We start from the raw sequence: 22572 nt of genomic DNA, 5'->3' as shown, positions 1-22572 counted from the left end.
CAAAAGGCAACTGATTGTGTTTGTTAATCAGCTCCTCGACTTCACAAGCAAAACAAGCTACGCCAGTCGTTCTGCTGGACAATTAAGTAATTTATAGTGGTGTAGCACAGTTGTAGAACTTGAAGCTTTCTGCAGCAAAAAGAACTGGTAACTACCAGAAGCCAGGATGGTTAATGGTTAAGGCACCAAATGTCCAACGAGACTGAATATGTTATGCCACCATTGGTGTCAGAGCCTCAGCAAGTGCACATTTCCGCTGCCACAGAGCATGTGGCCGTAAAGTCCTCTCCCTCTTGGACACGTTTAAAAATGTACATTTGTTCTGGCATTGCTGAACTTCCATGCTTTCCAAAGATTTGGGTGGGAAAGAGAATCTGGCCCCAAACCCTTTCCCCTGAAAAACTTCTAAGTTCTCAGAAAGACAGTACTGGGCTCTATTTTTTAAATTCCATTTTTGTTTTTAATTAAACATTTTAACCTCTTGTCTCCCAAAGAAGAACTCTGTGGGGGTTATTTTTTGGGGGGTGGGAGGAATTTTTTAGACTGAGGAGATCTGGATGCAGTCAGGCAGTTTTCCCCAACCTAGTGCCCTCCAAATGTTTTGTATTAAAGCTCCCGTCACCTCTGATTGTCGGCCATGCAGTTGGGGCTGATGGAAGTTGGAACCCAAAAGTTCTGGAGGTCACCGGGTCGATAATGACTCCCCTGTTTTTATGTGGAGCAAGGAGCCACGGTGGGATCCTGGATGTTTGTCTCGCTCGCCGTAGCGTTACTGCTGTAATACGCTGTCTCTGAAATCTTCATGCTAATAACCAATATGCTCTTTTTAATATATACATATTTCCCCCCCTATTTTTTATTTTTATTTTATTTTATTTTTTCCCCTTTTTACCTTTGTTGCACCATGTTTCCTCTAGCCAAGAGGACTGACAGAGGCGAAACTGCTCCAAATGCTATGGCTCAATGAATATACAGTGGGTATAACACAACATGACAATGATGCTTTTGGCATTCCTCCCCCCCATCTCACCCCACCCACGTCTCTCTGCATTTCTTGTGATCCGTGACCCCCCCCCCCCGCCATGATAATCCTGGCTCTGCAGGCTACGTGGTCTAGCTCGTGTGTTGCAGACGCACAGCAGATGTCAGATTATTACTGTTTGTTTGTGTGTGTGAATGAATGTATGGATGCCGCCATCAAGAATGAGCCTAAACTAGCCTTTCCAATATTGTCTTAATTTAGAAAATAGATGTACCGCTTAAGGAGGTATATTTTTTTTGGGGGGGGGGAGGCAAAAAAGCTTAAGTATTTAAAATCAAAATCCAATAAACTTTTTATCCCTACGTCTGGCTTCCATGAAACCTGAGTGCAGCCTATACAGTGGTACCTTGGTTTGCAACCGTTTTGGATTACAACCACGTCAAACCCTGAAGTGTGTGTCCATTTTTTGGATTACAACCCATTTTTTTTATTATTACACCCCCCCCTTTTTTGGGGGAGGCCCCATTGGTGAAAGCATGCCTTGGGTTACAACCTGTTTTGGTTTACAACCGAACCTCCGGAATGGATTATGGTTGTAAACCAAGGTATCACTGTAATGGTGCTCTTTTAGATAGGAGAAGCCATAATTTAAGAGATTGCATTTTAGGGGTGTGTTTTAGCGGTGGCCTTTATTCAAACCAATGCAGTACAATCAGATAATAGAAATAAAGATCAGAATACAATCAATTGGCAGGAAAAGCCCCATCATGCATTATAGGAAAGTCAGCAACTGAACAGGATAAGCCATACAACCATACACTTAGACCTTGGTGAACAACTGATTTTTTAGGAGGTGTTTGGCGCATCTGACAGGTCCAACTAGGCTGCTTTTCATATGCGATGAGTAAAGTCCTATTCAGGCATAAGCACATGAGCCCAAAGTGGGGATGGGGCATGGACACAAACCCCACCCCCAACAGTGCTGGTGCCCCATAAGAAGATGCCTGCTGTGTGAGGCCAAAGGTCCTGCGTGAAACTTGCAAGCTGGATCTGAGCATAGCTGTCATCTTTTCCCTTTTCTTGCGAGGAATCCTATTTAGAATAAGGGAATTCCCCTTTAAAAAATGGAAACATTGACAGCTATGGATCTGAGATCTCCTCTCCTGTGGCTTCCAGCAGCTGAAATTCAGAAGGATTTATGCCGCCGACCATGGAGACAGGAGAGCATAGCTGGCATGGCTAGTAGCCTCCATGAATTTGTCCGGTCCCCTTTTTAAAGCCGTCCAAGTTGATAGCCGTCGTTGCGCCTCGTGGGAGTAAATTCCACGCATTTTAACTGTAGGCTGCATGGAGAACCACTTCATTTTGTCTGTCCTTCATTGGGTAGCCACAGCCTCTAGTATTATGCAAGAGGGATTGAAGGGGGGGGGTTAAAACCTTAAAGGTAAAAAAGGCAAAGGACCGCTGGACGGTTAAGTCCAGTCAAAGGCGACTACGGGGTTGCGGCGCTCATCTCACTTTCAGGCCAGGGGAGCCAGCGTTTGTCCACAGATAGCTTTCTGTGGTCGGCATGACTAAACTGCTATTGGCACACGGAGGTCTGTCACGAGTGCCAGAGCGCATGGCGCTGTGGTCTAAACAACTGAGTCTCTTGGGCCTGCCGATCAGAAGGTGGGTGGTTCAAATCCTCGCAACGGGGTGAGCTCCCATTGCTCTGCCCCAGCTCCTGCCAAGCTAGCAGTTCGAAAGCATACTAGTGCAATTAGATAAATAGGTAGCACTGCGGCGGGAAGGTAAACAGCATTTCCTTTCGCTCTGGCTTCCGTCACAGTGTCCCGTTGCACCAGTAGCGGGTTAGTCATGCTGGCCACATGACCCGGAAAGCTGTCTGTGGACAAACGCCCGGCTCCCTCAGCCTGAAAGCGAGATGAGAGCCGCAACGCCATAGTTGCCTTTGAGTGGACTTAACCACCCAGCAGTTCTTTACCTTTTACCTAAAATCTTACCTCTAGCCACTTTCTTCACAACATACTTTTTTGCACCTATATCATACCCCACTGATTCCCCTTTTTCCCTAACTAAAAATTAAGGGGAGGGGGATGGGAGACTAGAAATTGAAAGCGAAGTCCTGCAGGCAGTTTCTGTGCATTGAAAATCCTGTTTCGGACCCTCACCTAGAACATGGGGCTGGCATGCCCAGGGATGGTGAGGTGGGACTTGCATCTTTTGCCCAAATCCCCACTTTTAGCCCACAGACTTAGGAACGAACGCCTGAGTAGGACCTGAGTGGCGGGACTTCCAAGTAAACATGCATGCCCTGTGTAAAATTAATGTAATAACTCCGAGCTTTTCTGGCTGGTTGCCTAGGCAACTATGCAAGTAGCTGTTTATAAGCTAGGATCGTAACAGGCTTTGGCCTAACATAACGCTTTAACACTTTCCCATTGGGGTGTTTGAGAGATACACCAGGGGCACCTCCTTAATGGTATTTTTATTTTAAAAGCATTTCTAACCTACTAAAAACAAAGTGAATAAACAGTATGAAAGAGCGGCATTAGAATATAAAAAACCTGGAAGAATAAGCTTCTCTTCATTGGGAACCTAAAACCTAACAGTAGAGTTGTTCACACATTACAGATGTACCGTATTTTTCGCCCCATAGGACGCACCTTTTCCCCTCCAAAAATGAAGGGGAAATGTGTGTGCGTCCTATGGGGTGAATGCAGGCATTCGCTGAAGCCTGGAGAGCGAGAGGGGTCGGTGTGCACCGACCCCTCTCGCTCTCCAGGCTTCGCGCAGATCTCCGCAAGCCGTGGGAGCCCGCGCTGGGCATGACACTTTGCGCGGCTCTCCGCAAGGCGCGGGAGCCCTGCGCTGGGCTCGTGCGGCTTGCAAAGAGTTGCCTGTTCTGGGGTCGGGGGAAGCTCGGGCTTCCCCTGCCCCAGCCCCGCGCCTGGGGGGAGAATAAATTTTTTCCCCTTTATTTCCCCCCCAAAAAAACTAGGTGCGCCTTATGGGACAGTGCGTCCTATAGGGCGAAAAAAACGGTATCTGTGTACACAAATGGTTTAGCTGTACACAAATACTATATTTTCATGTGTAACGTTCGGTGGCTGTGCCTTTGTAAACAATAGCTGAGCTGTGCAAACAGGGTACACACAAACACTACACTCCAGATGTATAGGGAGCAGTTTGTCCTCAGGTCCAGTGTAACGTGAGAACAGCCCCACCGAAGGAGCAGGATGGGTGTTCCCAAATAGATGATTCCACAACTGGGGTCAGTGGTGGCCCGAGACATATTGCTACCTGAGACACAGCACTAAATGGCACCCCCCCCCTAAAAAACCCCCCACCCACAAATAAATGAAGGTACATAATACTCAAGGCCTGTCAAGTTATTTTGGCACCTGAGGCAGAAAATCCCACAAGCGACTGCCCTTCCCAGACAGTAGAAACATTATACAGGGGTACCTTGGTTTAAGAACAATTCGATTTATGAACTCCGCAAACCTGGAAATAGTGTCCTGGTTTGCAAACTTTACCTCGGTCTAAGAACGCAGTCCGAACGGTGGAAGGGCACCAGCGGTGGGAGGCCTCATTAGGGAAAGCGCGCCTCGGTTTAAGAACGGTTTCGGTTTAAGAATGGACTTCGGGAACGGATTAAGTTCGTAAACCGAGGTACCACTGTATATTGAATAGCAAGTTGCTCCTCTTTAATGATACCCAAATCAGCTGCTTGGGGCAGCCCCTCACTCTACCCAATAGCAGGGCTGGCCTGATCCGGGTGTCATAACTAAGAAGGCCACTTGCTTAGTTTCCACAGGAGCAGGGTCTGCACAAACTGGTTTGTCTGATCTGATAACAAAACGACAGCTTTCCTTGGGGATTTCTGTTTGTTATCCACCCCCTTCCCCCCCCCCCAAAATGTGGAAGGGGTTGCTTGCAGATAGGCAGGGCGTTTGCAGATTTGCAAAACAGAGGAAATGTGGCGCTTCAGAAGAGAACCTGCACTTGCGGACTCTCTCAGGTGTTGGGACGCCCCTCTCTAACCTTTGACACCTCAGAAAGGGAGAGAGATTTTGAGGATGCACCTTATTATTTTGATGCTAACCCATTTTAACTTATTTTTTAATATTGTATTTTTTAAATTGTTGTAACCCCTCCTTTAAAAAAAAAAAAAGATTTTGGTAAGAATTTTCACAAGTTGTAATCCACCCTGGGAATTTTGTGGTGAAGAAATCTACTAATGATGATAATTTAGGAATAGCTACTCTGCTTGAAATAGATGCACAGAATTGTAGAGTCAGAAGGGACCCTAGGGGTCATCTAGTCCAACCCTTGCAAGGCCTCCACCCATATGAACTGGTGGCAACATGAGAACAGCTCCTCATTGGTGGAATGCTTTTCCCAGGGAGACTCACCTGATGTCTTCCTTACTTATCTTTGTGTGCCAGGCAAAAATATTTCTCTTCTCCCAAGCCTTTGACTCATTAAACAATCTATGCCCTTTAAAAAAAATAAAAATGGGAGGGAGGTTACTGTTTTTGTTCATTACTACATTATGTATTTTTGTGTTTGTGTACTGTAAACCACCTTGTAATCCCCAGATGAAGAAGGGCTGTATAGAAATAATAATAATAATAATAATAATACTGGAATCCCTGGCCGATGGTCACCCTACCTCTTTAAAAACCTCCAATGAAGGTAGAGTCCACCACCTCTTGTGGGAGTCTGTTCCTCTATCAAACAGTTCTTACAGTCAGAAAGTTCTTCCTGATGTTTAGTCGGAATCTCCTTTCTGGTAACTTGAAACCATTCGTTTGGGTCCTACGCTCTGGAGCAACAGGAAAAAAGCTTGCTCCATCTTCCATGTGACAGTCCTTAAGCTATATCTCCTCTCAGTCTTCTCTTCTAGAGAAAACCAGAACAAAAGCAGAAACACAATACATTTTACCATAGTTGTAGAAAGCTGTGCTCAGCTGACTGTGTGGCTGCTCAGTCAGCTGGCCAATAACTATTATTATTATAATTATTATTATTATGTGCTGCTTGTTGATGGACAAGCTCAAGGGCCCATGCTGGTCTTCCATCTTATTGTTCTTTATCTTTAAACTGGAGGTGGACCAGGCAGCCCTTCAGTAGAAGGTCCCTTCAAATGGAAGTCCTAGCCCCTGGAGTAGGACAAAATGAGTTTTCTCCATCTCCCATGTGACAGCCCTTTAGATCTCTGAAGATGGTTATCATATCTCCTCTCAGTCTCCTCTTTTCCAGACTAAACATACCCCACTCAACTGTTCCTCATAAAGCTTGGTTTCCAAAGCCTTAATCACCTCGGTTTCCGTCATCTGCACACATTGCAGCTTGTCAGCATCCTTCTTAAGTTGTGGTGGCCATAACTTCAGACACGGTACCACAGGTGTGTTCTGACCAAGGCAGCATAGAGTGCTTTTATTACTTCCCTTGATCCGGACACTATACTTCCGTTGATGCAGCTTAGAATAGCATTAGCTGGGTTTTTTTGCTGCTGCGTCGCGCTGTGGACTCATGTTAAGCATGTGGTCCACTAAGACCCCTAGATCCTTTTCACATGTACAACTCGTAATCTAGGGAAAGGTTCAGGCTGTTCCAATCTGAAGTGAGATTTGTCTGTGGGACTTCTGTGGCCTGGCCAGGACATTTCACCAGCTCCCATGCCCAGCTTTGATTTTGTTGCGGTGGAAAAATCCCTCTCTCTGCTGTTTTCAGTTTAGTCATCCTGCCCGGAACTCCCCACTGGTTTTTCCCCTTAGCTACTGAAAGGCTGACTTGGGCACTGCGGGGTTTTCGAGATGTTTCCCGTCCTTCCAGGAACAGACAAGAAAAGGCATTGGCAAGGCCTTTTTGTCCTTGTGCAATGATTTCATTCTTGGTTTGCCTCCAAACTCTGTGAAAATTTTTAGCAAAAGCTAATAATAATAATAATAATAATAATAATAATAATAATAATAATAATAATAATAGGCAGTCTGGGGCATCTTCCATAACAGTGCATCTAGGGTAAAATAAAATAGAATAGCTGTTCTGCTCTATGAGTCTGTGTAAGAATCTAGGCAGGCAGTGTTTCAGACCAGGGACACCAAGACAATCCTAGTACAAGCTGCTCTCCACTTGAAAGTTTAGCTTATCTCCCTGTAGATTGGGGCGCGGCCTAAAGGCGAGATGTGCCAGCTTTCGTTTCTCACCAAATAAAATACGTTTCTCGCTGTCATGATTGCTAGGATAGATATGAAGCTGTGGTGCTTTTAAAAAAGGTGAAGATACGTTGGTGTTTTGAAGGTGAGATTTGAAAAGGATTACGAGAATTTGCTACCCCAGTAAGCAAAAGCTGCACTTCTAAACATATTATATATTAGGTGTTAAGTCCCTGTAACACAGTGGGACTTACTTCTCAGTAAACGCACCTAGGATCGCTCTGAAAACCTGCCATATGCTGCTAAAAATGACAGTCTATATTTGCTGTTTTCTTCTCATATCACAAACATACCAGAACCAAACTAGAATTATTATTATTATAAAGTATTTATTATTATTATTATTATTATTATTATTATTATTATTATTATTATTATTATTATTATTTTATTTTATATATGCCACCCTATACCTACAGGTCTCAGGGAGGTTCACAGGATAAAATCACAATATTTAGTTCGGTCATAACATAAATGTGTGTACAAACTGCAGTCCCTCTTCTGCCCTTGCATTCTCCCATTTTCTTTCCTGGCTTACTTTTTCCATGGCAAAACTGCTTGCACAATCCATAGTTTGAAATCCTGATTTCATTGTGGGATGGCATAAGGCCGGGAAACCTTTCAACAGTGGGGTGGGGGCACACATTCCCTTGAAGGTAATATTCCAGAGAGGTTGCAGGGGCAAATGTAGGGGTGGACGAAGGCAAAACTGAGGGGAGCAATGGATGCGAATTTTACCTTTGACTACATTCCAGCTTCGCAAAACCCAGAGGTTCTTACACATTCCCTCCTCTCTCCTTCCAGCCAAGTAGGAGGTACTGTCACAATTCAGCTAGGCAAATTCCAGCAAGGCAAAAGCACTTGAGGAGGGTGTGGGACAAGGGACATATATATAACTTAGCAGCCCCGCTGTTTAAAAATCGGCAGGCACTGATTGAAAATTGGCAGGTTAACCATGTGACTGTCTAACTGATTAACCAGCTGAAGCTCACAGTCCTAGAGGGAACAGAATGTCAGTCAGGGTGCCAGTACTGGAAAGTCCGCACGCCCCCCAAAAAAGTTGGGTACATTTTTGCAGCCCCGTTAGATAGTTCTTTTCTAATGTGAGAGGTGGGCATAGGAGGCAGCAAACCTCATGTGTGGAATGATGCAGAAGTTGCTCAGTTTTTATTTAATGTTAATGTTCTGAACATGTAAAGCTATCAATGATTTCATTTGGAATGCACATGCGTTTATTATTACAGTATTTTATTTTACCTGTGTGTATGCATGTTCATGTGTGTGCGATATTCACCGCTGTCTGCCATTTACGCTCAACTTCTCTGATTCCTCCCTTCTTGGTTCTTTTAGCTGTTCGAAGGCATGAAGGCGTACCGAGGGGTGGATGGCAAAATCCGCTTGTTCCGTCCGGGACTCAACATGGACAGAATGCTGCGGTCAGCTCTGCGGGCGACTTTGCCAGTGCGTAATACAAGCGTTTACTTTTCTTCCCCTTGCTCTTTGCCCCACTGTGACTTTGGACAGTGTTTTCATCCCAACTGGTAAAACCTTTCCAAGATCGAAAGCAGTGTTTCTGCCAAGGAGATTCCTCAGAGATGGAATCAGTGAGAGAGGACGCAAGATCTTGGGTTACACGGAGCTGTTTATCTGTATTCATAAAATGTCGAACAAGCTCCTACGCGACCATTATAAGCTCATATAATTGTAGAGGTAGAAGGGATTATGAGAATCATCTTGTCCAGGGGTGCCCAAAACAATAATAATAATTTATTATTTATACCCTGCCCATCTGGCTGGGCTTCCCCAGCCACTCTGGGTAGTTTCCGACAGAACACCCAAATACAATAACCTGTTAAACATTAAAAGCTTCCCTAAACAGGGCTGCCTTCAGATGTCTTCTAAAAGTCTGGTAGTTGTTTTTCTCTTTGACATCTGGTGGGAGGGCGTTCCACAGGGCGGGTGCCGCTACTGAGAAGGCCCTCTGCCTAGTTCCCTGTAACTTGGCTTCTCGCAGTGAGGGAAGGCCCTCGGAGTTGGACCTCAGTGGCTGGGCAGAACGATGGGGGTGGAGTCACTCCTTCAGGTATACTGGACCGAGGCCATTTAGGGCTTTAAAGGTCAGCATCAACACTTTGAATTGTGCTCAGAAACGTACTGGGAGCCAGTGTAGGTCTTCAAGACCGGTGTTATATGGTCTCACGGCTGCTCCCAGTCACCAGTCTAGCTGCTGCATTCTGGATTAGTTGTAGTTTCCGGGTCACCTTCAAAGGTAGCCCCACATAGAGCGCATTGCAGTAGTCCAAGCGGGAGATAACCAGAGCATGCACCACTCTGGTGAGACAGTCCGTGGGCAGGTAGGGTCTCAGCCTGCATACCAGATGGAACTGATAAACAGCTGCCCTGGACACAGAATTGACCTGCACCTCCATGGACAGCTGTGAGTCCAGAATGACTCCCAGGCTGCGCACCTGGTCCTTCAGGGGCACAGTTACCCCATTCAGGACCAGGGAGTCCCCCCCACCTGCCCTCCTCCTGTTCCCCAAAAACAGTACTTCTGTCTTGTCAGGATTCAACCTCAATCTGTTAGCTGCCATCCATCCTCCAACCACCTCAGATGAAGTGAACATGTGTGAAGGCTGACCCAAGATGTCGAGCTTTTGGGGGGATTTGACCCCAAGAAATAAACTGCCACAGGGTCCTGATTAAACCAGCCAGGGGGCTGAATTAGGCCCCCCAAACGGACTTTGGACATGCCTGAACTAGTCCAACCCCATTCGATTCAGGAATCTTTTGCCCAGTGCGTGGCTCAAACCCACAAACCTGAGATTAAGAGTCTGAGGCACCAAAATGGCAACACTTCAGGACCACTGGTCCTGTTAGCTAGGGATGGTGGGAGTTGTAGTCCCAAAACAGCTGGAGGGCTGAGTTTGGGGATGCCTGCTTTAATACATCTCTTGCTTGGGAAGGGGGAAATCCATAATAAAGGAGAAATGTGAGACTCAAAGAATCTTCCCCGTACCCTCCTCCCCCAAAAAACCCCTGCAGGCATTTAAAATGTCCAGCCCAAACTCGTGCTTTAGAGATGTGTTGCACAATTGGTATGAAATCAATTAAACTGTTTTGTTTGTTGGGTGTTTAGAATCATATGACCTCCCCTGGAGTCTCATTCACTAACGGGAGTTGGAACGTCACGGTCTCTGGCTTAATAGGCTAATTAAACGTCGCGGCTGAAGTGTGCGCCCAACCACGTTAAGGTTATTCTAAGTGTTGCCTTCTTCTGCTTTTGCTTTCAGGGATTTGACAAAGAAGAGCTTTTGGAGTGCATCCGGAAACTCGTGGAAGTCGAAAAGGAGTGGGTGCCGTACTCGACCGCCGCTAGCTTGTACATTCGCCCTACGTTAATTGGGACAGAGGTGTGTGGAAAAACTAACCTTGTTCTTTGTTCTCCTGCATTTTTGCACCGGGGAGCATGCTAACTGAGGCCTGCTCTGAGCATGGCAGCAGAATCCAGAGGCGGCAGAATGAGTTGTACCACGTTAAAACTGCAGAGTTGGGGAGCGGTTTTCAGAATTTCCCCTCCTGTGAAAATAACTCTGTGCATTTTATTTTTAAAAGGGGGGAGGGAGAGCACATCAAAAAGAAATCTTCAATCCAGCCTATTTCTTGCTGTGTCATTAAAAAAAGGAAAACCCTGCAAAGGTTCATCTATTGCTATTGCCACCTGCATTCTGAGACAGTCTATTCTGTCACATCCTGAATTCTGCCTCCTCGTTGCTGTTGCATTTGTAGCCTCACTTGATGTAACTAGAAGCGGGTGTTGTGTGTTTGAAGGGAAGTTAACACCTCGAGCTCACATGCACAGATCCTTTGTATGGCCTAAAGAGCATCCGACATGCGCTGACATTTTCTGTTGTCCTGGGAAGGTGTAATGTCTGTGCATTGTTTGAGCATAAAGGATTTCTGTGCAAGAGCAAGGTTCTGCTTTTAACCTTGCAACTTGCAGTTGCCGGCAGAGAAATCCTAATGTGCTCTACGTGAATGAATAAGTCCTACTTCACACAAAAGCGCCTTCGTGGTTCTTTCCATGTAAAGGAAGAGGTGCTAATAGTAGTAGTAGTAGTAGTAATAATAATTATAGTAAAAATAGTAGTAGTAGTAGTAATAATAATAATTTTATTTTTATTTATACCCCGTCCATCTGACTTAGTTTCCCTAGCCACTCTGGGTGGCTCCCAATAGAACACTAAAAACAGAATAAAGTGTACATACTATTTCCTGTAGCCGAAATGGCACTCTTGTAGGAAAATCATTGTGTGCGGCATAGAGAAGAGACGAGACGAGACCAAGTGTGATGTTCTCTTTTGTAAAGTTGCAGCCTTTGTATTTAGAGATAACCATAGTGCCACCTAGTGGAATCATAGAATCATAGAGTTGGAAGAGACCACAAGGGCCATCGAGTCCAACCCCCTGCCAAGCAGGAAACACCATCAGAGTACTCCTGACATATGGTCGTCAAGCCTCTGCTTAAAGACCTCCAAAGAAGGAGACTCCACCACACTCCTTGACAGCAAATTCCACTGTCGAACAGCTCTCACTGTCAGGAAGTTCCTCCTAATGTTTAGGTGGAATCTTTTTTCTTGTAGTTTGGAACCATTGCTCCGTGTCCGCTTCTCTGGAGCAGCAGAAAACAACCTTTCTCCCTCCTCTATGTGACATCCTTTTATATATTTGAACATGGCTATCATATCACCTCTTAACCTCCTCTTCTCCAGGCTAAACATGCCCAGCTCCCTTAGCCGTTCCTCATAAGGCATCATTTCCAGGCCTTTGACCATTTTGGTTGCCCTCCTCTGGACACGTTCCAGTTTGTCAGTGTCCTTCTTGAACTGTGGTGCCCAGAACTGGACACAGTACTCCAGGTGAGGTCTGACCAGAGCAGAATACAGTGGCACTATTACTTCCCTTGATCTAGATGCAATACTCCTATTGATGCAGCCCAGAATTGCATTGGCTTTTCTAGCTGCCGCGTCACACTGTTGGCTCATGTCAAGTTTGTGGTCAAGCAAGACTCCTAGATCCTTTTCACATGTACTGCTCTCAAGCCAGGTGTCACCCATCTTGTATTTGTGCCTCTCATATTTTTTTTTTGCCCAAGTGCAATACTTTACATTTCTCCCTGTTAAAATTCATCTTGTTTGTTTTGGCCCAGTTCTCTAATCTGTCAAGGTCGTTTTGAAGTCTGATCCTGTCCTCTGCGGTGTTAGCCACCCCTCCCAGTTTGTTTTCCCAGTTTGTTTTTTCCCCAGAAGTGTTTTCTCATTTCATTGCACAGCTTGAACTTGTCTATTCTTTTTCATTTGAACATTCATATTCTCCAGAAGGAGCCCCAGGTTCCCTTCTGTTTGGTTGTGCATGCTCAGGTGTGACACTGCAGAATATGTGTCCCCTTGTGTTGCATAGGAAGTGCTCTATTATTATTAATATTTATTTATTTTTATTATTGCATTTGTACATTGCCCTGCACCCGCAGATCTTGGGGTGGTCCGCGACATAAAATTTCACTATAAAAAATGCAAAATGCTTAAATAAAATAAGAACAAAAGCAAACCAGTATATCCCCTCCTTCCACAATCAATATGATTTCAAATCGGTATGGAAGGTGAGCCGATTTTAAATCAATATGGAACATGTAGCAGTAGTATGTAAACCAGAGGCAATTATAAACTGGTTCTCCCCCTCCCCAAGCCTGACCTGCTCCTTCCTCCTTTAATAGTGGCTTCCTCTTCAGTGGCAAAGAGCTAAGTTTAGATTGTCATTTGCTCATTGCTGCAGATCAAACTGCTATTGCAAGGATGGCTTTGGAAGTCGGCTGCAAGGAACCTTCACCATCCAGAACCTTAAGCTAAGGGAGCCTTGCCTGCCATCCAGGACCCCTGAGATCAATCAATCTGGGATTGTTTGGGTCTCATCCTACTTCATTTTTGGCCCTTTTCATTCATATCAGGCTCTCTAGAATCATAGAGTTGGAAGGGACCACAAGTGCCATCTAGTCCAACCCCCTGCAATGCAGGAATATTTTGCCCAACGTGGGGCTCGAACCCACTACCTTGAAATTGAGAGTCGCATGCTCTACCAACGGAGCTATCTCAGAACCACTTTTTTTTTAAAAAAATTATGCAGTTAACTAGAAATGAACCCACCGTTGGCACCGAAGAACCAAATTTTGCCCGGGGCGGGTGGGTCGTTTTAAAAAGGGAGTTTGATACATTCATGAAAGTAAAGGGTATCATCAGTGGTTGCTATAGTCATGATGGTTGTATAGTATTACCTCCAGTATCAGGCAGTTTGCCTCTGAAAAACGGCTGCAGGGAATCCCATGCAAGAGAATGCTGTTGCTGTTTGCTTGCGGATTTCCCATAATCCTCTGTTTTACTGCTGAGAAGAGACAGGGCTTCTGGTCTGATCCAGTAGGTCCCTCCTTATGCTGTTAACCTCGCCTCTCTTTCCACTATTCAGCCGTCCCTTGGAGTCAAGAAGCCGTCGAAAGCCCTCCTCTACGTCATACTGAGTCCTGTGGGCCCGTACTTTTCGAGTGGCAGCTTCAATCCCATAGCCTTATGGGCAGATCCGAAATACGTCCGAGCCTGGAAAGGAGGAACCGGGGATTGCAAGCTGGGAGGGTAAGATCATCCTGATGAAGTAACACCCATGTGACGCTAATGCTCAGCGTTCCTGACTTCTTCCTTGTAGGCATGAGAGCACTGGATTCTCATTTTCAAAATGGCGGGTGGGTCATTTGGGTTCAAGCCATTGGCCCACCTAGCCCTTCATTGTCCATTCCAGCTGGTTGCAGCTCTCTGTTTCTTAGGCAGAGATATTTCACAGCTCTCGTCATCAAAGAGTTGGAGGAGATGTTAGCGTTGAGACTAGGACATTGCTTGTCTCAGTTCATGACATGTGAACTAGGCTGGAAATCGCATGCTGCTTATCTGAGACTGCATCAAAAACATGTCCCAGAATCCTCTGGGATACAGTATACTGCCGTTGGCCAAAACCAGTTTTTGAGCTCCAAGCTGCGTGCATTTTCAAAGGAACAGATTATTGTTCCATCCATCTAGCTCTGAATTTTCTGCCCTGATGGGCGGTGGCTCTCCTAGGACTTGGGCAGAGCTCCTCCACATCACCTGCTACCTGATCTCCTGGAGATCAGCAAACACCTTTTGCATGCAAAACATGGGTTATACCTGTGAACCATGGCTTCTTCTTCCATAATCCTTGTGCCTTGCAGGTATCCCTAACTGCTCTGCAAACATTGCAGTTGGCAGAGGTGCACAGTCCCAGGCCCAGACTTCTCCCTACTTATGGGGCAAGCCACCCCATGGCTTATGCAGTAATCCTCCACAACCCCCCAGAACAAAAATCCTGCTAGTATCCCCTATATTGGCCATTTCTTTTGGCAGATAAAAGATTTCCTAGCTATAACAAAAGGACCACAACATCATCTTTCATTGTAAGAATTACTGGGAAGTGAAGTGCTTTGCACACAGTAAATCAGGGGTCGGCAAAGCTTACGGAGCGTGGGCCAGTCCACTCCCCCGGAGATCTCTCCGCAGGCTGGATCATATGCGAGCACACATGCGCACATTTGCAAACGCTATTTCCGATGCAGAGGAGGCGTCTGCGTGTGCATGTGCATGCGCAGACACTATTTCCAGCACCGAGGAGGCGCCTACATGTGTGCACGCATGCGCAGATGCTGTTTCTGGCACGGAGGAGACGTCTGCAGCTTCCTATTGGCTGCAGGAGCTTCCAGCAGCCGATAGGAAGCCCCGCCAGCACTGTGGAAGTGAGTCCACGAGCCGCACTGCGCTGGTTTAGCGCAGCGTGTGGGGACTTGCCAAGCGGGCCTTAGTTTGCCGACCTCTGCACTAAATGAAAACACAGTGCATTTTTATTATTAATTTCACAATGAGCTCATTAGTGTGGTTCACCCAACACCTGGTCTAGCCAGCCTGAACCTACGAGTCAAAGTGGGGGTGGGGGTTCCGGACAGGGTCTCCAGATCTGAGTCACATCGCAATGGGACTGGTCTGTTCGGGGTCTGTTTGTTTGCCGTGCCGTAATTGGGAACTCTGTTCTTGTCGGGTAGGACCGCGGCTCAAAATGGGCCGCCCATTTTCTCGGTTCACATTAATCACAAGCTGATCTCGCAGCTGGCAGGCGTCCTTTGTGCGGCCCGTCCCAGGGTACGGGAACTCTGAGAAGCAGCCGTGTAATGGCTTGGCGGCATTGTTCCCCGGAAGCTGGCGACATCCCTGGAATGACACACTTTGCTTTCATTGGAATCAGCACGCTTCTGCCAAGTTGAGGGGACAAGCCTGGCTGCAAATGCTCCCTCTCTCTCTCTTCCTTGGCTCAGGGCAAAGGCATCTGTGGCCGTCTAGCAAAATGCAGGCATTTCGGGAATGCATTTTATAGCTTCAGAGGCATGGCTGGCAGCATGCCTGACAGCAGCCTGTTGCTCCAGCCAGAAGAACTGGGCTATAGGATGGCCCAGCTGTTGATTTAGCCAGCACAGCTTGCTTGTTAGAGCACTCAGGAAGTTTTTGTCCTGGGAAAGGTGGCTTGGCCATTCCTGAAATTCGCGACGGTGAATCTGATATGAGGAAGTGATTCCTGCAGGTCCTAGATTCCATTTTCTTAAGTTGAGGTGGGAGAAGAGAGGCCATAGCTTGGTCGCAGAGCATATCATTCCATGCAAGAGGTCCCAGGTTCCTCTCCGCTCCAGTTACAAGGTTGTCAATATCCGAGCTGAGTATAGGAAGATGGATTTAATCTTAAACTACTCTGGAAACAAGGACCTCAACCTAGTGATCGTTTCAGCACTGGCAAAGACATGTTTATTTTGTTGGGGTTTGGGGCGGCAGCAATGATAGTACAGTAAGCACATTTAACTTGTGCGCATTCAGCTTTATGAACGTGGCAAAAAAATATGTTTAAAATTTAAAAGGGGACGGGGTCCTGGGAAAAATGACTTGAACAATCACACCTGCCATTGAACCCAGTGGCTTTTGAATATACATGATTTTGGCTGCAATTCCCAAACCGTAACCCCCTCGTAAATTGTGGGATTACCGTAGATTATATTGTCAAACCAGTTTTTGTAATTTTGTATTTCTTTACTTGCTTGCAAATCACTTCGGAACTTTTTAGTGGGAAGCGATATGCAACTTTAACGAACCTAATCTTAACTGCTGTGGCGTGAAGGCCTCCCCTGTTCTCTTATAATGGCAACCACCTCAGAGGTGCCGGAACTGAGTTCTAGTGAATTCTGGCTGAAATAAGGCCCTGACCCTATCCTGCTGTTTCCCTCATGTTTCCAAAAGGAACTACGGCTCCTCAATCTATGCCCAGCGGGAAGCCATGGAATTAGGCTGCCAGCAGGTTCTCTGGCTGTACGGAGACGACCATCAGATTACGGAAGTTGGGACCATGAATCTCTTCCTGTACTGGCGAAATGAAGATGGAGGTACAGTGGGCAGCCATGTTTAACCAACACCATATGTTTTTCCTCAGCCCTGACAGGCAGAGTTGTGGCGAATAAAATGGCCGCCTGGTCCTTGAGCCTCAAGTGCCGTGTCTTCTGCCTGTTTGGGCCATGAAGTTTCCTCTGGAGCAAAGCAGTTTCAGGAATGTTTTGGGGGAGCAGCAATATTAGTATAGGTCAGCCGTCCCTATCCTGTTGGCCTCCTGACACTTTGAACTATTAGCGCTCACCAGCCGCAGCAAGTACAATAAGTTAAACATTCTTAATTCTCCCCTGTGCCGTTTTCCTTTGAGCCTGAATAAAGGTTTTCAGGGGTTTCAGTGCAGAGTTGTTTGTACTGGCAAAAGTGGAACCAAACGCCTTTGGCTCCCCAAAGTACATGTGGGGTGTGAATGGCTGCTGCCCACATTTTAGCAGTGAGAAGCAAACGAAACCATATGGGGAACGGGTTTGGCTGCAGATCACAGGGAAACCGAGCACTCTTTGGCTCACCAGCCAACACACATTGCCACCTTCTCAGGCTGGTACCAAAGGAAGCAGATGTTGCTCCAGTCAGAGCTAGGCTGGGGGGCATGGTTTGCTCAGTCAGTGAGAATTTGCCTATCAATGGGGTTTTTTAACGGTTCATGGGCTCCCCGCTCTGGCAGCTGGTCTGGCGAGGCATCAAAATAGCACAAGGCCCTTGAAAGCTCGTTTGCAGCTTTGGATGCATGGCAAAGCAGGGGATCTCGGCGTGGGCATCAAGCAAAGGAGGCAAGATAACCAGGTCCTTTTTTTCTCAAGAGAGAGTATGCACCACAGCTAGGAAACCTATAGTCTTTGAGGTATTCCTGGACTACAACTCCCATCGTTCATGACCACCTGGGGCTGATGGGAGCTGGGAGTCCAGCATCACCTGGAAGGCCACAGGTTCCCTACCCTGGAGTACACTAAGGACCAGTTTGGACATAGCACTAAACTGTAACATGGTGAGAAAATACTTTCCGTATGCCTAAGGTCCATTAATTGCAGCGCCCGACCTTAACTATGGTTTGTGCTTCTTCAAACAATCCATAGTTAATACTTGGTTTGAGGCTTGGGCAGCACTTAAAAGCGGCTAATGGAAATCGGAAGCGAAAGCAGCCACACCAAGAGGAGGAGAGTGGAAGGAAGCAGCAAATGAGCTTGAGACCCCCTGTGCGTGTTCCGCAGGCGGTGGCTGCATCGGTTGCCAAAATATTATTCCGAGATTTTAAGTACTTCCTGCAAGGTGTTTCCATTTCCATTGTGTACCCTTTCTGGATCACTTTCACAGCGCATAGGCAAGAGTTTGGGAACTGAAGGACCAGGGCCCAATGGGGCTTTCCAGACCTCACTATCTGGCTATTGGAATTCTTTCTAGGCCACACCCCCTTCTCTGGCCACACCCATGTCCCCAAGCCACTGTTAGAATTCCTGCTCCATGATTACAGTCATGGGACTTTTGTCTTTCACATGACGGTATGTGTTTTGACTCCACAGAGTGGGAAGTGACGGAGACAGGATGTTTCTGTTACTGTGTTCCATGAAGTGGGACTATTGTCCTTTGTTTTTCCTCTTAGCTGTCTGATGCTAGAGAGAGAGAGGGAGCCATGTTGCAGTGCTCTGTGTGTGTTTATATATAAATAAAGCAGATTAGCCAAAATGCTGACTTGCTGAGGTCTGTCACTCAAGCTGCGAAGTCTCTGCGGATCCTTAAGTGTGCCGATGTCTGTTGGCATAAGTCGCTGTGATATTTGGGCAGAAGAAAGCTTTTGAAGCTCCCGAACGATCGACCAGGAGGGAGGGAACATGCCAGTCCTATGGACTGCAAGAAGATCAAACCTATCCATTCTGAAGGAAATCAGCCCTGAGTGCCTGTTGTTTTCGTCCATGGAGTTTTCTTGGCAGGGATACTGGAGTGGCTTGCCAGTTCCTGCTCCAGGTGGATCACGTTTGGTCAAAACTCTCCACTATGACCTGTCCATCTTGGGTGGCCCTGCACAACATAGCTCATAGCTTCTCTGAGTTATTCAAGCCCCTTCGCCATGGCAAGGCAGTGATCCATGAAGGGACCATAAATAACCATAAAGAAGGCTGATCGCCGAAGAATTGATGCTTTTGAATTATGGTGTTGGAGGAGACTTTGAGAGTCCCATAGACTGCAAGAAGATCAAACCTCTCCATTCTTAAGGAAATCAGCCCTGAGTGCCCACTGGAAGGACAGGTCCTGAAGCTGAGGCTCCAATACTTTGGCCACCTCATGAGAAGAGAAGACTCCCTGGAAAAGACCCTGATGTTGGGAAAGATGGAGGGCACAAGGAGAAGGGGATGACAGAGGATGAGATGGTTGGACAGGGGGTCTCGGAGCTACCAGCATGAGTTTGACCAAACTGTGGGAGGCAGTGGAAGATAGGAGTGCCTGGCGTGCTCTGGTCCATGGGGTCACGAAGAGTCGGACATGACTAAACAACTAAACAACAACAAAGCATTTGGTGCCAGGGAATTAAGGTCTAGGACCCAGCATGCAGCAATATATTAAAAGCAAACTTCTCTTGGTATGATGTTCTCCCCAAAACTTCCAGAGGGAGGGCATTTTACATGGGTGCTTCAAAGAGCAATGGCAAAAAGGGGAGTACTTTGCAGCAAAAAAATTGGCAATTTCTCTCCCGAACACTTTCACATAGCTTTTCTTATCCTGTTATCATAGAGTCATAGAGTTGGAAGAGACCACAAGGGCCATCGAGTCCAACCCCCTGCCAAGCAGGAAACACCATCAGAGCACTCCTGACATATGGTTGTCAAGCCTCTGCTTAAAGACCTCCAAAGAAGGAGACTCCACCACACTCCTTGGCAGCAAATTCCACTGTCGAACAGCTCTTACTGTCAGGAAGTTCTTCCTAATGTTTAGGTGGAATCTTTTTTCTTGTAGTTTGGAACCATTGCTCCGTGTCCGCTTCTCTGGAGCAGCAGAAAACAACCTTTCTCCCTCTATGTGACATCCTTTTATATATTTGAACATGGCTATCATATCACCCCTTAACCTCCTCTTCTCCAGGCTAAACATGCTCAGCTCCCTTAGCCGTTCTTCATAAGGCATTGTTTCCAGGCCTTTGACCATTTTGGTTGCCCTCCTCTGGACACGTTCCAGTTTGTCAGTGTCCTTCTTGAACTGTGGTGCCCAGAACTGGGCACAGTACTCCAGGTGAGGTCTGACCAGAGCAGAATACAGTGGCACTATTACTTCCCTTGATCTAGATGCTATACTCCTATTGATGCAGCCCAGAATTGCATTGGCTTTTTTAGCTGCCGCGTCACACTGTTGGCTCGTGTCAAGTTTGTGGTCAAGCAAGACTCCTAGATCCTTTTCACATGTACTGCTCTCAAGCCAGGTGTCACCCATCTTGTATTTGTGCCTCTCATTTTTTTTGCCCAAGTGCAACACTTTACATTTCTCCCTATTAAAATTCATCTTGTTTGTTTTGGCCCAGTTCTCTAATCTGTCAAGGTCGTTTTGAAGTGTGATCCTGTCCTCTGGGGTGTTAGCCACCCCTCCCACTTTGGTGTCATCTGCAAATTTGATCAGGATGCCCTTGAGTCCATCATCCAAGTCGTTGATAAAGATGTTGAATAAGACCGGGCCCAAGACAGAACCCTGTGGCACCCCACTAATCACCCTTCTCCAGTATGAAGAGGAACCATTGATGAGCACCCTTTGGGTTCGGTCAGACAGCCAGTTACAAATCCACTGAGTGGTAGCATAGTCAAGTCCGAATTTTACCAGCTTCTTTACAAGAATATCATGGAGCACCTTATCAAATGCCTTGCTGAAATCAAGGTAGGCTACATCCACTGCGTTCCCTTCATCTACCAGGCTTGTAATTCTGTCAAAAAACGAGATCAGGTTAGTCTGACATGACTTATTTTTCAGAAATCCATGCTGACTATTGGTGATCACAGTATTCCTTTCTAGGTGCTCACAGACTGTTTGCTTAATGATCTGCTCCAGAATCTTCCCTGGTATTGATGTCAGACTGACTGGGCAGTAATTATTTGGGTCCTCGCCTTTCCCCTTTTTGAAAATAGGGACAACATTTGCCCTCCTCCAGTCTGCCGGGACTTCGCCTGTTCTCCAGGAATTCTTGTTGGCATGACATTCCATCACATGACTAAACAACAACAGAAGCAGGAGTCACATCCATTGCTCTGCCCATTTATACACCTGGCCCTGCCTGCTGGCATGCACCCCCCCCCAAGTTGTGCATGAAGTGAATGCCGCCCTCCAGAAGAAAAATAATATTTCCCACCGCTGTTTTAGGCCACCTCATTTCTGCGCTGTCCCCTCCAGAGCAGTGCTTATCTGCACAATGGTGAATTTTAATCAGGACTTGGTGAAAATGCAGCCCACAGCTTCACTTGCAAGGAAAAAGAAAGAGGTTTTCAACTTCGTAAGCGATAAAACGAGACTCTGCACTTTAATGTTCTTCCTCTTTAATCTGACATCGGTGATCTCTCCTTTAATGAAAGATAAGTGAGCTTCTTATTTAGCCAAAGCTTGTAGATTGGCTTTCAAGTCGCTTCGTTGTCCTGATTCTCCGCATGATTGCCTGAACAAATTGCACGATAAAGAAAGTTAGTGGAAGCTTTTGATCTGGGAATCGCAGGGTGGAAACAAGGTCCCTACCTAGCAAATCTTCCTTGGCCAAGAAAATTTAACTTAATAGCAGCATCAACGCTGGCTTGGTCATGTCGGTAGAATGGAAGATGGCAGGATCCCCAAGGACATGCTCTATGGCATCTCAACCTGTGGGTCCCCAGATGATGTTGAACTACAACTCCCATCACCCCTAGCTAGCAAGACCAGAGCTCAGGGATGAGGGGAGTTGTAGTCCGGCCTCGGTCCAGTATACCTGAAGGAGCGTCTCCACCTCCATCGTTCTGCCCGGACACTGAGGTCCAATGCCGAGGGCCTTCTGACTGTTCCCTCACTGCGAGAAGCTAAGTTACAGGGAACCAGGCAGAGGGCCTTCTCGGTGGTGGCACCCACCCTGTGGAACGCCCTCCCACCAGATAGCAAAGAGAAAATCAACTACCAGACTTTTAGAAGACACTTGAAGGCAGCCCTGTTTAGGGAAGCTTTTAATGTTTAATAGGTTATTGTATTTTAGTGTTTTATTGGAAACCCAGCCAGATGGGCGGGGTATAAATAATAAATTATTATTATTATTATTATTATTATTAGTCCCAACATCTGGGGAACCACAGGTTGAGAAAGGCTGCTCTATGGGGAGCTGGCTTCCGGCACCAGGCCGAACCAATTCGGTTTTTACAAAGATGTCTGCAAAAGTGACATGAAGGCCAGCAACATCAAGGAATCCCTTTCAGACGACAGCAGTGCCTGGAGACAGACAAACAGGTCCTGTATCCATAGCAGTGAGCAGAGGAGAAATGGCCGCTGGGAGGAGCGCAGAGAGAAGAAACGCCATGGGGCACCCTCAGCAGCACAACCGGACACCTTCTTCTGCCCCAGCTGCAACAAAACATGTCTGTCCCACATCGGTCTCTACAGCCACAGCAGGCGCTGTAACCTTCCAACAGTTTGACTTCACCCCCAAAGGCACACTCCTCCATTGTCTCCCGAGACAGACGGATGCCAACGACGACAATCTCCCAACCTCTCTGGGGGTTGGCAAAATTGCCAAAGTCGCCAACGTGAGAAGCTTCCCACCCCTCCAGGCTGCGGGAGCACTCAGGGGCTTGTGGCTTGAAGGTACAGAAACTGGTATTTGTATTAGTCTGTCACGGCAGCTGGGGAA

At 46.6% G+C, this 22572-nt stretch overlaps 1 protein-coding gene across 2 annotated transcripts in view; it reads left to right on the top strand.

Moving 5' to 3' along the window:
- The window catches only part of BCAT1 (branched chain amino acid transaminase 1), a 69340-nt gene that overhangs the window by 38244 nt on the left and 8524 nt on the right, over positions 1-22572 (top strand). Inside the window, exons 4-8 of one of the 2 annotated variants that reach the window (XM_081880094.1) lie at positions 918-974; positions 8563-8673; positions 10506-10625; positions 13729-13892; positions 16599-16741. In XM_081880094.1, the coding sequence (XP_081736220.1) occupies positions 918-974; positions 8563-8673; positions 10506-10625; positions 13729-13892; positions 16599-16741 (595 nt within the window). The remainder of the gene's footprint in view (positions 1-917; positions 975-8562; positions 8674-10505; positions 10626-13728; positions 13893-16598; positions 16742-22572) is intronic. The other variant, XM_081880095.1, reaches the window with a different exon arrangement.

This window comes from Podarcis erhardii (genome assembly GCF_964252035.2).
Source record: "Podarcis erhardii genome assembly, chromosome: 10".
Lineage (NCBI taxonomy): Eukaryota > Metazoa > Chordata > Lepidosauria > Squamata > Lacertidae > Podarcis > Podarcis erhardii.
The sequence above is the reverse complement of the archived record's forward strand: the minus strand, read 5'-3'. Positions and strand labels throughout refer to the sequence as shown.